General features: G+C 43.3%; 1 protein-coding gene across 3 annotated transcripts in view; it reads right to left on the minus strand.

Moving 5' to 3' along the window:
* SLC35F1 (solute carrier family 35 member F1) overlaps positions 1,204-18,058 on the minus strand; it is a 259,103-nt gene continuing 242,248 nt past the window's right edge. For 2 of the 3 annotated variants that reach the window (XM_021391049.1, XM_021391052.1), the window contains exon 8: positions 12,039-15,703. In XM_021391049.1, the coding sequence (XP_021246724.1) occupies positions 15,479-15,703 (225 nt within the window). In that variant the 3' untranslated portion in view covers positions 12,039-15,478. Of the gene's footprint in view, positions 6,677-12,038; positions 15,704-18,058 lie in introns of those variants that run through there. The other variant, XM_021391050.1, reaches the window with a different exon arrangement.

The following is an 18,058-nucleotide window of genomic DNA, read 5'->3' on the forward strand; positions in this document are numbered from 1 at the left end:
GTCCCGAGGGAGCTCGCACACGAGCGCCCAGCCAAGGAAGACCTTGCACCCCCAACTCGTCCCAGCAAAATAAACACTCTTGTGTGGTGTACTTTTATTCTTTATTTTCTCTGGCAGTGCAGTGTACTTTAATGCTTCATTGACGTACAACCCCCCAGTTACAGGGGAGTTCTGGCACCCACAGTGCTTTTCTCTTTACCGTTTCTTAGCACTCCTTTCCTCCTCTTGTTCATTTGTCATCCAGGCTTCCAGTGTCGACTGTTTCTCTTCCAGCAGTTTCTAGTAATGTAACAAATTAGCAGTAACATTGTCAGGTCCCAGCACCTGGTGACATGCTTAGTCCTGCATTACCAACTACAACTTCATATGCAGGGCCAGTTTTTCTCTTCATTTCCTCCTTATCCTTTCTACCGACCTTTTTCCTCTGTCCTACCTTCACCACTACAGCACTACCCCTGTGCTTCACCCCTTTCACCATCAGTTTTTCTGTCAGGATATTCCAACATCTTTTCCTCCTCTTTCCCAAGGAGACTTCCCCTCTGAGAGGTAACTCTTCATTGGTCACTCTTCCGCTAGGGTGACATTTTTGCTCTCATAGAGCTGCTCTCCTCCTCCCCTCTCTGTTCACCTCAGTCTCACCCGGAGGTTTTGCCGCCGCCCCCCCCCATCCCGCCCCCCAAGCTCCGCACGGCCGCTCGGCATCGCTCCGTCCCCTGCAGCACCACGCAGCGCTCCGCTGCCTTCCTCTCGCGCCTGCATCCCTTCAGCACAGCGCGGCTTCTCGGCGCTGCCCCGCCCCGCGTCTCTCACCTCAGCTCGCGGACCCCGCTCGTCTCCCTCTCCTCCCGTCCCTATTCCTCCCGCTCGGCGAGCCTGCCCGGCATTGTCCCGTCCCGTCCCCGCGGGGTCGCTTTGCCGCGCCGCCGTTCTCTTACCTCAGCCCGGGATGCCGCTTGCCGCCTCTCCCTCAGAGCACTGCGATTCCTGTCACGCTGTGAGGAGATCTCTTTCCCCCGCGCGCCTTATATAGGTGTCCCCGCCTCCCGCCAGCCAATAGGAGCGCAGAACGCGGCTCTCCCTTCCCGCCGTTTTCCCTTCCCGCCGCTTTCGCTTCCCGCCTCGCCGTTCGCGCCCTTTCCAACTGAAGGTCGCGCGACCGGGGTCATCTCGGGGGCACGCGCCCCTCCCGGCCGTTACCGCCCGTCCCCTCAGGGCGGCGCCGCCTCACGGGTGTTCTCAGCTCACAACCCAGCACCTGGCAGAGCTGTGCGCGGGGGCCTTGCCTCTTCAGCTTCGGTGTTTGTTTTGAGAGTCACATAAATACTAGGTGTTCCTTCCAAGGCAGTACATAACCACAAACGTAATTAAAAATATTTAGTTGTGAATGAATTCTTTATGGTGACTCCTCACTCATGCCTCTGCCTCTTCAGGGAAAATCCCTTCTGAACTGAGAAATATCTTTACAGAGAGAAAAGGGCGAAATAATCTGATGCCTGGTTAAAGTATCTCCTCTTACACAGACTCTGTTACATTCACTTGCTACAAGATTTCAGGTAATAGAGTATCGTTCTAATGGAAGTGAAAAAAAGTTACTAGTTTCCTGGTACTAAGGATAAAAAATAACAAGAACCCCCCAAATACCGCCAACTTGCCCAGTGTCAGCTGAATACAAAACACTTCAGTAAGACTGAGGAGCCTCTACCGCTGGAAACGCTTGTGCTAATTACTTCTCCCCGTAATTATCTGCAACAGAAGCATAAAAGAGTAGAACTGATCTCTCAAGTGCTGTGCCCAAGGAACAGCCTTTAAGAAGAAACTAATTAAACCAGGATGAGCAGCAGCATTTCCTCAGGACAAAGTGCATGCCCATCCAAAGGGAGCAATGGGTGCAGGACTGTGGGTTCACAGTAATTAAGAACAGAAGTGAGCAGCTCCAGTGAGAAAACACTGAGCAAGGCTATAGCCAAGCTGTCACCCGCATGATGATGTTAGGCTAGAAGACAGTTTCATCTAGACAGAAAACGCTGACCTGAACTGGAGAGGAAGATCTGAGAGTCATTAACATTCACCTGGCAGAGTGAACAAGTTTGCCCATGGGTAAAATTGGGAAGAAAGCGAAAAGGCAACCAAGGAATTAAATTCCCAAAGATTTGGAGAATTAGAGAAGAGTTGAAAGGGATATAGTTAAGAGCACTCAGAGGATAAGCTGGAAAGCTGAGGAGAAAACAAAACCAAAAGATAAATAAAAAAAGATAAAAGAGACTTGCTGTATGATGTTAATATGCTTGCCAGTCAAGCAGGGAAAGACAGTGAGAGTCAGAGAGTTGTTCACATAGGTAGATCCCCCCCAAGGGCTGGACAGGAGCCATTCTAAAGCATTAGCAACATCTGGCAACTGGGCAGAAGGCAAGGGGGATTAGCTTAGTGTTTACACAACACATCTCCAGAAAAGGTCAACGTTTGCTGCTGTCAGTTAAGTAGCCTTATGTACAAGCTGTTCCATGTGCATGCATGTCTGAAGGTGCCATCAGGGGATAGGGGCAAAGGGCTGGCATTCGAAATGAGACAGCCCATTGAATTAGAAATATCACCTGACAATATATTTCAAGAATTATCTGTGCTTTTTACTTTATTTTTCAGCAGTTGTCTTTTCTGCTTAAATACAAGATCTATTAAGCAGCTGCTATGTTTAAATGCAATGCATAAAACATTTCTTTATCTCACTGGTGAAACAGCTGTTAAAGTGAAACACCTCCAAGAAACCTTTATAAGAGCAATTCAGCTCTTATAGTGTTAGTTTTAAATACAGCAATACATTCAAATTTTAAGAGCTCTGCCACATAAAACCAGGAAAGAACAGGTGCATTTCAAATGCTTATTCAATTTATCATTTTTAACTATGTCCTTTAAGAGTTTTTACAGTCTAGCACAGATGTAAACACATGGAAAATTTGGATGTAAAATCATTATAATGTTTGTAATTCATCATCATGGCAAGACCAAAAAAATGAGACTTGGCCATGCCATTGCCATGGGTTAGATCAAGTGTCTCAACAACAACAAACTTGTTTGGTACAAGTTTCACCCACAAGACACACTGAAAAATATGTGGTAGCTCTACTGTACACAAGCTCTAACATACAGTTTTGCAAGAGTAACGGATTCATTCAAGGCTAATTGTAAATACCAAGTTTCTGTATATGACTAAGCCAAGGTCTTAGATTCCACAATAAGCAAATAAAACATTCTTTCTTTTGAAATGCTACTGGATAGCACAAATATCTTCAGCATTTAAGTGAGCATCACCTTCTACATCCTCAGCAGGCTGAAAACTATTTTTGCTCATATTTAAGATATACCAACAGAAACAGTTGCATGCTAAGATGTTAACATAAATATCACCTTTGCATATGCAAAGCCCAAGTAATTGATTGCATTTGCATCATCAACTGGAAATGAAGGACTCCTAGAAAAATATTTGTTCTGTGGGGCAGTGGACAAATACCACCGTCTCAGACATAGAACTTCTTCTATGGAAGATGTGCTTTCATCTCCAGTTGGTGTTATTGCAGCCTGGAATTCTACATATCTATCTTCCATTTGGGTATCATACTTTCTTTGATTGTCAATGAATGGTGTAACCACACCTTAAATTTCATGGAAATCAGCATATTCAAGTGTCGTAGCAGTGGTTTGTGTTTTTTTTCATGTCCCCCCTCCTTCCCCCCCCCCCCCCCAAAAAAAAAGAATCGTTAGTGACAATTGCAGATCAAAATAATGGATCCCTTAGCCTCTGCTGTCAAGGACACTGGCACAGCTGTAGGCATAGGAGAGAAAGAGTCCAAGGGCCATAGCCATTACTGTTTCATGAATACACAGTTTCAGATGTGAAACTGTCACACAAAAGCCCAGAGCCCCAATAGTTTTTCTCCCTTTATTTTTCTTTCCTCATCTTTTCTCCTTGAAGAGTGAGAACTGAAAGAGGCGATATCTTTTTTTTTTTTTTTTTTTTCCTCCTAGGTCTGTTGCAAGCCAAGTATGAAGCAAACAATAAGGGAAATGTTAACATAAGATCTGGGAGCTGCTTTGGTCTAGAAATTTTGATATAATTAGATGGAGGTAATTTAGAAGTCTTACAATTCTTCCAAACAAAATATTTTGAAATAACAAATGAAAACTGCCTGGCACTTCTCATTAGATTAAACTGTCACTGGCAAGCTCCAGATGCTTCTTTTATGGAGCCTCAGATACAAATAATTCCTAATCGCCATTCAGCTTTTGCAAAGAAAAGCCAGAAGACAGCCAATATCAACAGAGTAAAACAAATAAAAACAAACAAGGGTGATTATTCTCCCTCTGCTCCAGCATACGGACCACCTCTCGTGTTCACAGAGATGTTATCTCCCCACAGTACAGCCAACTCACCAAAAATTTTCCCTCACATATTAATATACACTTTTGAAAAGTCATTTATGAGTGGTAGGAGAAAGCCAAACAAAAAAGGCAACATTAGTACCTCTGATAAGAAGAATAAAGTACCCATAGTAGTGTTCTTGTTTGAGGAATTTTTCTTCTGTCTTGCATGTCTAGGAGGTGGTTCTTATGGGCTTTGTCAGTTTCTGCTTTAGATTTCCATGCATCCAGCACAAACACCTCACAATACAGCTTTCAGGGAGGAACCATCTACAAATACAGCTAATCTTTATTTTCACCATGATTCCAGAAAGATATGGAAGCCCTGGAGAACAATCAGGGTTGCAGCCCAGCCCAGCTGGACAGCTAGGCCTTCTAGTCTGATGTGAAAAGTGAAAAGCTCACCAGCTCAAATCACCACATGATCAAGTTAGGTGTAGCTTGTTTTCTCAGGAGCTAAGTCCCATAATGTTAACTGAGGGGCCAGGCTGGCAGCAACCTGCAGCAATCCTGGGGCAACCTGTGAAGGTGTGGATGTGGCAGCCCCCAGCCCCATCATCATCAGGCCTGCAGACACCATCTTGCCTTCAACACTCCATGTGAGTTAGGACTGATCTTTGTGTGGCTAGGGCTGCCAATGCCTTTTTTCAGCCTTGTGTGTTGGTATTTTGCTCCAAGTCTCACATACTGAGGTAGAAAATGTTGCTTGGTGTCACATGTGGGCAGAAGGTATGGTAGAAGCACAAGGAAAGTGTACAAATTAAAAAGGGGTGGCTGGGGTATTTTTTTTAATGGAAATCACCCCTCCCAGATATTTTATGATGTACATTCATAGCAAAATCTACCTATATCCCCTTGTCATAATGAAATACCTGTGCTGTAGCTGGCAGAGATGTTTCCCTTTCCGCAGTAGTTAGAGAAGCCATTGCTAGTGCAGCTGCTGCATTTACTTTCTTTAGCTCAGCAGTTTACAACACTAATTCTCATTAAAGTAAACCTGTGGAAGACTGTGCCAGACTGCTGGCTTTGCAGAGCACAGCCCTACTTGTATACACAAAATCTAAAGTCCGATAGCTGTATCAGCATAAGCCTTCTTGTGCTGTCTTTGGCACACATTCCTTCCCACCAGTACCTAGGAAATAATGAGAATATGTGCTGAGTTTATGTGATCAATGGGATCGTGTAAATGAAGGAAATTTCACCTGGGTCTGTATATCCATTCTCTCTCATGGAGTGAGGTCTGCAGTACAAGTAAAATTTTAGATATGGGGATGAGCATTCAGAAGGCTCTTCACAGCCTGTGATGTCAAATGCCAACCAGTCCAGCCACAGCTCATATTTGCACCAAATACAGCTCAGAGTACGCATTTGTTCAAGGAGAAGGAGAAACTGCAAGTTACCACAGCTGTACCTTGGATAAACCTCTTTTTTCCTTTCCTTAAAAAACAAACAAACCAACAAACAAACCAAACAAAAAAATGTAAGCCTTTCCTTGGTGCATTAATCTGCAGAGAGGAAACATGGGCAGCGGGAGAGAAGAGCTCGGGAGAGGAAGCTGGTCTCTATCTATATGAATGGATTGCCAGTGCTAACCCCGTAATTAATTTAAGTCATTACAAATGGGAGAGACATTTTGCTTTATATGTTTGTTTCTTTTTTCTATCAAGAAGAGCTGATGCAGGTTACCATCACTCACTCAGTCTAAACGTCACTTTAATAGCCTGAAATAATACAGCTTTTTTGTTAGTGACTTGATATATTCAATGACTTCAGGAGTACCTGTGGCTCACCCTCCACCATCCACCCCTCTCAATTTCAATACCAGAGACAGCTTCAGCAAGTAAGAGTTTTCATCTTCTCCGTTAGTCAGATGGCAGGCAAAAGCATATTTTCTCAGACTTGTTTTTTCAAATCACTTATGACTCGCATATAATTGGTATACCATTGGCTGAATAGGAATAGCATATAGCAGAATTGTATTGAAGGGGTAATTTGATTAAGGGAACTATCTTTTTCTTTCAGCCCACAACTGTTCACTTAAAAACCCAGTTTCCTTTTGTAATATGTTGTATTGAAGCTCAAGGCTAAAATGAAGGCTATTATTTTGTGCTTTGCCCACCTACCTGCTGGCTGGGTGCCTCCTGCACTGTGGGAAGCGGTGTGTTCCAAAACTGCAACATAGAGTACATCCTGCAACTCCAAAGCTCCTTGTCAACGTGGTTGTTAAGTGCATCCTGCTGAAGGGAGGCTGAGTGTGGCCAATCTGAAATGCAACAGTTTAACATGAACCAAGACGTTATCCTACTTTGTGGGTACTCTCTTTTCTTAATTAAAGTGTAGACACACAGAAGAAGTCTGGGGACATAAAGACATATAACATCCACTCTGATGGTTGAAAACCTGTGTGACCTATTTAGCATCTGCAAATCTGTTTAATGCCAAGAACTACATTAGATAATTCAAGCAAAAGCTCACAGGGAGTCACATAATGAGACTGTTCAGATTACTGTTGTGATTACTCCAGTCCCTTCCCCCTTCTCACTCAGGAATTAAATTTAGGCAAGCAGTCATGTTAAGAATATGCAAATGGTGATTGCTAATTTTGCTATGAACCTAACAGAAAGCCAGGCTTCTGTGAAACTGGCTACTACAGGCAGCATGAAGTAAAATATGCATGGCCTTGACTGATGTTGATCCACGGGCTTGCAGGCATCCTGCACCTGTAAAGATTCAAGCCAATCAAATATCAGAGTTACTATTGTGTATGCAAAGCATGTCAAAGTCCAACATAGTAGAATTGCTTAGCATTTCAGTGCTCAATGATCATGTAAACTCAGCACATATTCATTCTCTCTCTCTCTTCTTAATAAGGTCTTGAATTAAAAAGTCATGCATTTATCCATGGCAAATCCAATCCTTAGCTCCTGACAAGAATGTATATTTATTTCACATGGGGAGGCTGGGAAGATTTCATATTGATGATGACTCTGCAGTTATATAGAATTTGGATAAGTCCACTGTTATCAAGACATGGTGAATGAAATGCAATAGTTAGTATAAATAATGCAGTTGACAGTAGGGAATTAATGATGTATTATTAAGATAAGGGTAGCACTAGGCAATTGCCTGAGAGCATTGTACATAACCAGGAGTCATAGAAAAGTCAACTACGATTCAGGGTTATAAATGATAATGTAAAGTAGAATAAAAATTTTCAATCCAATAAAATCAGTTTTACCTCATTTTGATTCACAAATATTTGTCTAGTATATTGGCACTGGCAATATCTGTATTCTTTAAGAAGATTCTGCAACTGTAGACTATATATAGAAGGGCAGATTCTGATCCTGTAAATACCAGAGGAACTCAGTGCATAGTTTTGAATTAAAAATGGAACTTCTAGGAAAAAAAAAAAAGCGCTGCCAAACAATTTCAAGTTTATTCTTTAACAAGGGAAAGGGCTGCACAGGGTGCTGACTTTCCTCATGGAGCCTCATTGTTTGCTTTGAGCCAAACTTTGATTCCTCCTCATGGTTGCTTTACAGTAGGGAGGAATCTTCCTTACCCAAGGGAGACTGGTGAGGAGCAGATCAGCAACACCTCCCTGCACCCAAGAGAGAGTTCTTGTGGGGCCATGGCATTGAAGGCTGCTCCATGCCATCCAGCCAGCAAAGTGGCCTGAAGAAACACTGAGTGGTGTACTGAAACTGAAATCCCAGCTACAACAGAGAGTTGCAACATCTGAGGGACACAACTAGATTTTTGTAATAACTGCTGTGAATACAACACGGCACAGAAGAAGCAGTCTAGGAGGTTTCTAGAGTGTATAGAAGATAACTTCCTTCTGCAGCTGGTCAGAGAATCTACCAGGGGAGGTGCCCTGCTAGACCTGCTGTTTACAAACAGGGAAGGTCTGGTGAGAGATGTGGAAGTTGGGGGCTGCCTTGGACAGAGCGACCATGAAATGGTAGAGTTCTCAATTCTTGGTGGAACCAGGAGAGGGGGCAGCAAAACTGCTACCCTGGAATTTTAGAGGGCAGACTTTTAATTGTTCAGGAGACTGGTAGGGAGGGTCCCTTGGGATTCGGTCCTGGAGAGTAAAGGGGTCCAGGAAGGCTGGTTGCTCCTCAAGAAGGAAGTCCTGAAGGCGCAGGAACAGGCTGCCTGTCCCCCTGAGCCGCAAGATGAGCCGGCGGGGAAGGAGACCGGCGTGGATGAACAGGGAGCTTTTCCTGAGGCTCCAGGAGAAAAAGGGAATCTACCTCCTGTGGAAGAAGGGACAGGCAACTCGGAAAGATTACGAAGAGGTTGTTAGGATGTGCAGGGAGAAAATTAGAAAGGCAAAGGCCCAGCTTGAAATCAGCTTGGCTGCTGGGATAAAAGGGAACAAGAAACTCTTCTTCAAATATATTAACAGTAAGAGGAGGACCAAGGAGAATCTCCATTCTTTACTGGACGCAGCTGGGAATGTGGCCACTGAGGACAATGAAAAGGCTGAGGTTCTCAATGCCTTTTTTACGTCTGTCTTTAAAAGCCAGACCAGTTGTCCTCAGAGCACTTTACTCTCTGACCTGGAAGTCTTGGATGGGGAGCGAAACAAACCCCCCACAATTCAGGAGGAAATGGTCAGAGACCTACTACTCCACCTGGACTGCCACAAGTCCATGGGGTCGGATGAGATCCACCCAAGAGTACTGAGGGAGTTGGCGGAGGAGATAGCCAAGCCGCTTTCCATCATCTATTGGCGTTCCTGGTCAACTGGAGAGGTCCCAGAAGACCGGAGACTTGCCAGCGTGACTCCCATCTACAAGAAGGGTCGTTAGGAGGATCTGGGGAACTATAGGCCTGTCAGCCTGACCTCCGTGCCGGGGAAGGTTATGGAGCAGATTGTCCTGAGGGAGGTCACGCGACATTTGCAGGACAACCGGGGGATCAGGCCCAGCCAGCATGGGTTTGTGAAGGGCAGGTCTTGCTTGACCAACCTGATCTTCTATGATCGAGTGACCTGCTTGGTGGATGAGGGAAAGGCTGTTGACGTGGTCTACCTAGACTTCAGCAAAGCCTTTGACACTGTCTCCCACAGTATTCTCCTGGAGAAACTGCCAGCCCGTGTCTTGGACAGGTGCACTCTTTGCTGGGTAAGGAGCTGGCTGGAGGGCCGGGCCCAGAGAGTGGTGGCGAATGGAGTTAAATGCAGCTGGCGACCGATCATGAGTGGTGTTCCCCAGGGGTCGGTGCTGGGGCCTGTCCTCTTCAGTATCTTTATTGATGACCTGGATGAGGGCATTGAGAGCACCCTCAGTAAGTTTGCAGACGACACCAAGCTGGCAGGAAGTGTCGATCTGCCTGGGGGTAGAGAGGCCCTACAGAGAGGTCTGGACAGGCTGGATCTCTGGGCTGAAGCCAATGGGATGAGGTTCAACAAGACCAAGTGCCGGGTCCTGCACATTGGCCACAACCCCAGGCAACGCTACAGGCTTGGGGTAGAGTGGCTGGAAGGTTGTGTGGAGGAAACGGACCTGGGGGTATTGGTTGATGCTCGGCTGAGCATGAGCCAGCAGTGTGCCCAGGTGGCCAAGAAGGCCAATGGCATCCTGGCTTGTATCAGAAACAGTGTTGCCAGTAGGAGTAGGGAAGTCATTGTCCCTCTGTACTCAGCCCTGGTGAGGCCGCACCTTGAGTACTGTGTCCAGTTTTGGGCCCCTCACTGCAAGAAAGACATGGAGGCCCTGGAGTGTGTTCAGAGGAGGGCAACGAAGCTGGTGAGGGGTCTGGAGCACAGGCCTTATGAGGAGTGGCTGAGGGAGCTGGGATTGTTCAGTCTGGAGGAGAGGAGGCTCAAGGGAGACCTTATCGCTCTCTATAACTACCTGAAGGGAGGTTGTAGTGAGCTGGGGGTCAGCCTCTTCTAACTAGTGACAGGACGAGGGGGAATGGCCTCAAGTTGCACCAGGGAAGATTTAGGCTGGACATTAGGAAATTCTACTTTTCTGAAAGAGTGGTCAGGCGCTGGAATGGGCTGCCCAGGGAGGTGGTGGAGTCACCGTCCCTGGATGTGTTCAAGAAACATTTAGATATAATGTTGAGAGACATGGTTTAGTGGGGTTATTGGTGGTAGGTGGATGGTTGGACTGGATGATCTTGTAGGTCTTTTCCAACTTAGCTAATTCTATGATTCTATGATTCTATGAATTTGTGTGTTGGTTTTCTTTTTTCTATCTCACATTGATGGCTCACAGCCAGTCTGTGACTAACTAGTGATCCCAGCCGTATTGAAAGAGCTTTCTCAATACAACAGAATACAGTACAGCAGTGCATGACCCTGCAGTTCAAAACGGAGCAGGAGGATGATGCATCCAGCGCTCTTACACCAATGTCAGTACCACTGCTGTGCTGTTAGCATTTGGTGACCACTTGGCACTTGCTGTGGCAAGAGGTCTATGGCTGTGCAAACAATTTGCAAAACTTTTGCAAATCTTTTATCTTTAATTGTGGAGCAGACTTAATACAATAACTTTTATACCTGTAAAAAAAATAGCTCCCTGAATCATATGCTATGGCATATTGATCTTAAGCAGGCAGCTTTTGGATTTCCAGTATTTTGGAGAGCTAATACTGAACAAACAAAAACCAAATGGGGACTGGTAACTTGAAGGTGATTGAGTGTCCTGCAGGGTGAAAACATGTTTGTTGTTAAACAAATAAACATTTGTTTATAGGTATTTATAATCGATTTATAGAGTAATTCCAAGCAATTACTCTTAGTAGGACTCAAACATTCAGGCTGAATTCTAGCTAGGCAATAAAAAGAGATTTCTGCAATGCTGGAGAGACTCTTGAGCACAGTTGGAGGAAAGCACAAATCAACTGTTAGCATGATAAAGCCATGCTCAGTAGCTAAACTTCTGGAGCTTTTCATAACTTTGGAAAAATTCACACTGGAAAATCAGAAATAAATCAGCAAATCACTGCAGCAGTGCTGGATTTGCAATGCAGTGGCAAGGTAGGATACCTGAGTGAGTCTCATGGCACCTGTGTGTAGGTACCTGAATTGCTCCGTCAGAAGAAGTTGTAGCTTAACCACTTCCCAAGGCAAGGGAAAGAAGTCCTCAGCACACACACAAAAATACGTCCTGTGGTCAAGATGTATGCTTCAGAAAAAGCATCTAAAGAAACCAGTAAGGAAGAAGACAAGGAAACTAATACCCATAATTTCATAAAGCATTTTTTTTTATTTGAAAACATTATACAGGCATTACATTGCCACAGCCAGTCCATATAGGAGCATGCAAATATCAAAATGAAGAAAGGTTTGTTCAGCTTTTTTTTTATGCAGGATTTGGGGTTGGGATTCCGTTTGCTTGGTTTTGGTTTTGGTTCATGTTTCCATCTGCGGTGTCAAGATTAGTGTGCTTTTTTATGGTGTTTAACAGTAAAATCCTACCCATGGGGTAAAATTTATATTTGTAGCTAGCTCAGGAATACTAAATGGTTTTTTAAAAAAAGAAAACAATACTACACGCTTGTCAAAATGTTAATAGCACAAGTTAGCAATCTCTACGCTATACATTGAAACTTTTTCATATGACACAATGGTGCAAAATTTTCAATTGCTTGGTCTTTCATTGTGTTGTTTTGAAAGTTTATAGCTGGAACAAGGACAAGGTTTGTCTCCCAGTAAAGGTTTTCATCCAGTAGCAGAAAATTACATCAGTCTTGCTAAGGGCTGCTCAGCACCAGCAGTGTAACAGGGCTTCAGTTTGTTCAGGCAAGGATCTACAGAGAGTAGCTGCCAGCTAGATAGCTGAACCTCTGCTGGTGTGTTCTGAGGTCTTGAACTGCAGGAAATAAGCAGGCAGAAGTAATGTTTTCCTTCACTAGACCCCAGATTCACAGTCAATACTTGTAAAGCTATACTACTGTCTTCCTTAGAGGTCTGTCCATCACTAGCACACTGGTGCTAATTGAAGTTCCCACCTTCTTTAACGGGAGATGCAGAATGTGAAGCAGACTCACTTTGCACATGGGACTCCTCTTGTGCAAATAACACAGAGGATGGTGGCTGGGCACTGAGTGTATGCCCAGACATTCCCACCTTATTTCCAGAGGACAGAGCTTTTAAAAATAGCCTCTAAAAACCACTATAGATGGCACATTGTAGACAGCCATGATTTGTAAACTCTTGTGTGTAAATCTCCCAGTCCAGCAAAGTGCCCAGGACGTGCCTTCTGCCCAGCTCTTTCTGAGAAGACTCCAAAAAACATCTACAAGTTAGTGTCAGAAAAATGGAGAGAGGTGGAAGGACTACAAACATTTGGCTTGAAAATAAATACTAATAATGAAATAAAACAAAACAGTTATGCAAAACAAAGGAACTGTAAACATGGAACAAACACGCACACCATCCTCAAAGGTCTCAAGACCAACATGGGGACTAACATTCAGAGAAAGGTATTTAATTGGTATAAAAGGTAGCAAAAAGACTGAGATGACCGGTGCCTGCCAGTTGCCTCGCAGCACCTGACAGTGTTGTGGTGTCCATGGCCAGAGCCCCTGCTCCTGTGGAGGTATGAAACCTGCCAGGGCTGGACCAAGGATGCTCACTAGCCCACTCTACACAAGGGCTCCATCCAAGTGAACCACATGCTTCCCACCTGGACTTCCACTCTGCAAACCCGAAGTATCAAGTGATCATTCTTGATGAGTGTGGGAGGTCAATGTTTTTGTTTGTTTGTTTGTTTTAACCTTGAATCCTGTAGCATTTGAACTTTCCTCAACTCTCCCAGAAAATGGACTCTATTTCTCCGTGGAATCTTCTTTTTTTTTCTTTTCTTCAAAGGCTTAGGAGAAAAAGCTTGGAAAGATAAATGCTAAAGAAGATTTAAAAACAGAAGGCAATTGAAAAAATCTCAATTTTTTCTTGATTTAAAAATTGGGGAATCTTAACTTTAGGTTTTAGAATGGCTTTGAGCACGGTTTGACAATATTGCAGACCCTTCCCTCAGCTGCAGCAGGAGCCTGGCTGGCAGCCTAAACACGATGGGACAGAAATCACCTTTTCTTCTCAGCCACAGCACAAGTAAGAGAAAACATATGTCTGCTGTTCAGCAACATTTTGGCATTTGTCACTTCACATATATTTGTATAGATACTTCTCCCAGTCTGCTTCAGGGAAGTCTCTTCCATTTTAAAGCAGAACAGGACTATAGAAGATGGAAGTTACCTCAGCGGAAATTAATCCTCCTTGGTTGACCTGTGGCCTTTCTAATCTCCAGAGTACAGGCTTTTTGTTTTTTTTTTCTTTTTAGAATAGAAATAGGAAAGTTGAATTTTTCAAGTATGAAGACCTACATCTGCACTTTAGATAGACTTGCTCAGCAGAATGTCATTCAAATCAAATTCATCTTTTATGCCCACAAGCAAAATATTCATCAGCCCAGCTGTAAACCCCATGTTCAAATACAAAGAATATATACACACTTTTACAGCACTATTGTGTACTTCTTAAACTCCTTCCTTCTAAAGATCCTGAAATGTTTTATAGTAACTTGGTCCCATAGCACCCCTGTGAGGTAGGTAAAATATAACTATTCCCTTATATACAGATTGGGAAACGCAGCCACACGGAAGGTAAGTCATGCCCAAGATGATGCAGATGTGGCAAATCTGTGAATAAAACCAAGCTCTCCTGGATCTCCTTCCTATCTGTTAGGCATTATGCCATCTCCCTTATTTTTAAATAAAAAATAGATGATGGATGTTGAAATAGTGATTACTTCTTATTGTGCTCTAGGAAGAGCACACATAGTGGATTCTCATGGCTGCAGCTAAGATTTTCCCCCTTCTGATAAGGTTCCTGGAGCAGATTTGAAGTTGCAGAGCACACCCTTACTGCTTTCATATATTCCCAGGAATGTAAGAAAACTGCTGAATTCTTCTGCTAGTTTTGTAATTAATGAAAGATAATTGGCTACACCCTGCTGGTATGAATGCTTTTGTGCTACATCAGCACATGGTCCAGTCTTCCTATTCATGAATTCCTCACACAATCTTCCCAATTTTTACAATTTGTGGGTTTTGGTGAAAAACTGACGTATTTCTACATAGCTATTGTTAGAACAATGAACCACAGGAGACTATGCAAACTGTAACAGTGGAAGGCGCCCTCGATGCACCCAGTATCTAAAATAAGTGCCTTGATCCACATGATATGTCATCTTACCATGGAGAGGTACAATACATAGGAAACTAGAAAATGCATTTTTTCTTTTTACAGATTAAAATTTAAAAAGTAAGAAATCTGTGTTAGTCACAACTACAGAGAAATTAACTCCCTATCACCTGATGCAGAACCTCAGCTGCTAGGAAATCTGCCATGGATCATAGGGAGGTCAATGCTTGAGTACTTCACTTCTTGCAAATATAGAAAGGCTAAAATGCTCACCTTATACCTATTCCTAGAATAGAGACAGATATTGTAAGTTGTCCCTCCTCTGGACTCATGGAATAGATTACCTAGAAAGGGCAACTACATAGCACAGATGAATTTATTGTATTTCCCTCACCAAATTCAAGGTGCTAGCAAAAATGTGTCAGGGTGTTGCTACCACGAGTAACCCATCTATTTTGTGCAAACAAACAAATCTTAGAGAGAAATTAACAGTGACTACACAAGTGTATTTGCTGTAAAAAGGTGTCTTTTCCACAACTGGTGTGGCTTAGGCATAATATCTCCCAGTGGGTGCAAATACCCCCTTCCATGAATTTCTTCTTGTAATTTCAGCTTCTACATTGAATATCTTTCATAGGTAGTTTGAAAGACTGATTCAGATACAGCAGTTTGTATGGCAAACATGCTGTTCACATCATAAACAAGGGACTGGCATCTCCTTGCAATGAACATCCTGGAACAACTAATTTGTACTTTTATGAGCTTTCCTTATTTGCTACCTTGCAGCTCAGCAGTGTAACTGCACCTTGTAAATACCTTTCTCTATGTACAATACAGAGATAATGGATATGCGAGCTCCACTGAATCATCAGCAGGCGACCAATGACCCTGGGCTTAAGCAACTCTGACGTGAGGCTCCTCTTCTGTCTCCTGCCCCAGGCTGGTGTATGTTACTGAAGGCTCCAGCTGGCCAGCGGTTGGCAGGTCTACAACAGGTCCTGAAGGGTTTCGAAACTGCTTGTACACCCGAGGATCTTGGGCTACGTAGGTGGATGTGGAGGAGTAAAGCACCAGCCCAACGAGGATGGTGAAGAATGATAACAAGTAAAGTCCTGAAAACTGAGCAAAAAGAAGAGTACAGCCATTAGACACAGCACTGCTTATCCTGAGCTCATGAAGACATATGGACAGAGGTAGGCACAGGTACTTGTTGTGGTGTGCACATCACAGTACAAGCCCATCAAAAGGATGGCAAACTCTGGAGGGAATATGTCTTTGAAAGTTGTTTTGTTCCCATTAACTCCCCTATCTTCCACAACCAACAGCTAGCTGGTGCTTTCCCATGGCTCAGATGTATTAAGTATCAGTCAGATGGGGCTTGGGAAAGCTGAGCTGTGGTCACAGATCAACAGCTGATTTTGCTGCGCTTTTACCCAAGTGAACAACCTCTCTGAGTGCAAGTGTTTCTAGCTCCACCGTGGGGTTCCATCATCTTCAGATGTTTCTGACAGGTACTGAACAAATGTGAAGCTAATTACAGCTAAACCCTGTTAGTGAAGTATAATGTGCTGTGGGTAATATAAAAATATAATTAAATATGCATTTAAATAATTCAAATAATATTCAAAACATCATTAACATTTTACTGTAATAAAGGTGTTTAAGAAGCCCACCTGCAGCTTCTTTTGCTTGTAAACTGAAAGCAGATGACAGAGGATTTAGTGTGAGTTAGAACAGGACAAGCTTCTGCTATGAAACATGCTCTGGGTTGACCTCAAGAGATTTGACACTGTTTGTGGAAGCCAGTTTGCTGAAAACTTAAGCATGCATATTTTGGCATGGAGCTCCACTAGATGAGAGGTCAGCTTGAATTTTTTGACATGTTTAGACTTAGTGTGCCTGGACTAAGAATGTAACACAAATAACTTCTTTGACAATATACTAGTTCATGTCGGTAAAGGTAAAAACAGGAATCTAAAAGCACAACTGAATGTTAGCTTTAGATGTTGTGTGTGTTTCCTGCTATGGGGGATACAAAAATGGCTCTAAGCCCATATAACTTGTCTCCTGATCCTAGAAAACAAGTTATCGTTTCTTGTACGCTTTGTGTGAGAATGTATGATGAGTAAATAGCCCAGAAAACTTGAAGATTCTTATTCAGTGGGACTTTTGAAAGTGCTTGTAATTCTGCAGCTGCTGGGGGTTCATACTTCAACACCAACAATTAGCTGTAGCCTGTAATTGACTGCTTCATGAAGTACTTTATTATTTTACATAGAAGTGTCTGCAAATCTGTTATTTAATCCTAACCTATATGGTACATCAGATCATTTCAGCATGGAACAAAATGGACAGATCAGATTGTACTACCTTGGCAGAAGCTTTCCAGCAATTCTGCTTTTACTATAAAAAAAATAATCACAATAGTAAAAGCAAATTTTACTTAAGGTAACTTTGTAGAAATGCTCATTTTGTGCCACTTAATAGATCTACAGAACCTGTGTACAGCTTCCCACCAGAGGAAACATTTGACTTATTTATATGTTCTTTATACAGAATCTGAATTATCTTCAAAAGCATCGAGCATATATCAGAAAGTTACATATCTGTACTTGGTTTTGTTTCCTACAGCTGGTGTACATGTTTTAGAGGAAAAACATCATCAGGGAAAGTTTAGAAGGAGTCAGAAGGATTGTTATGTAGGAAGAACGCTGCTTTCATCAGTTGTTAACTGCTTTTTTCCAGAGAAGCCAGCAGGTCTTCACCTGTCACCTGGTAGTATGATTTGATGGGAGTCATCCCCCTGTACCATCGAGATTGAACCCAGTTATGAGCATCACAGTAAGTCTGCTGAAGGATTCCTCCCATGTAACAGCTCTAAAAGGGCTGGCTTAGGCTTAGATCTCCCTCATGTGGCAATGAAATCCAAGTCTGTCATTTCAAAGCTTTTTCTGGTGGACTTTTTTTTCCCCTTTTCAGTTTATTTTTTCTCCAACATTTTCTCCTCCATTTCATGAACTTGTGTATCATTTGGCAGCAGTGGCTTAAATTAAGCAGAAGAAAAACTGAAGAGTAAAACGTGTTCCAGTTTCCCAAACTGGGATCTAGTTCCCTAGTTTCCCACTGTCCCTCCTTTCTATCTTATGACTGAATTTCTCACCCAGGACAGCCAGCTGGCTTGCTCTGCTGTATAACTAGAGTGCCAGCCAGATCTGTGATTGCCTTGTGTCCTGCTGTGAGGACTTCACGAGGCTTCCAGCAGCTAAATATGCCCTTATTCTTGCTCTGGGAGCTGTCCGGCCAAAACCATTTCACTTTCTCTTTATTCCGTGGCTTCAGTTCTACCATTTTCCACACCTCTTGGCCATACCTCCCATTCTTCTCTCTGCCAGTGGGCTCTTATGCCCAATAATATTCTCACCGTGGCAGTTCTCCAGCCTGAGAGAAAGGCTTTGAACACAGCAGAGGAAATCT

This window comes from Numida meleagris, chromosome 3 (genome assembly GCF_002078875.1).
Source record: "Numida meleagris isolate 19003 breed g44 Domestic line chromosome 3, NumMel1.0, whole genome shotgun sequence".
NCBI lineage: Eukaryota > Metazoa > Chordata > Aves > Galliformes > Numididae > Numida > Numida meleagris.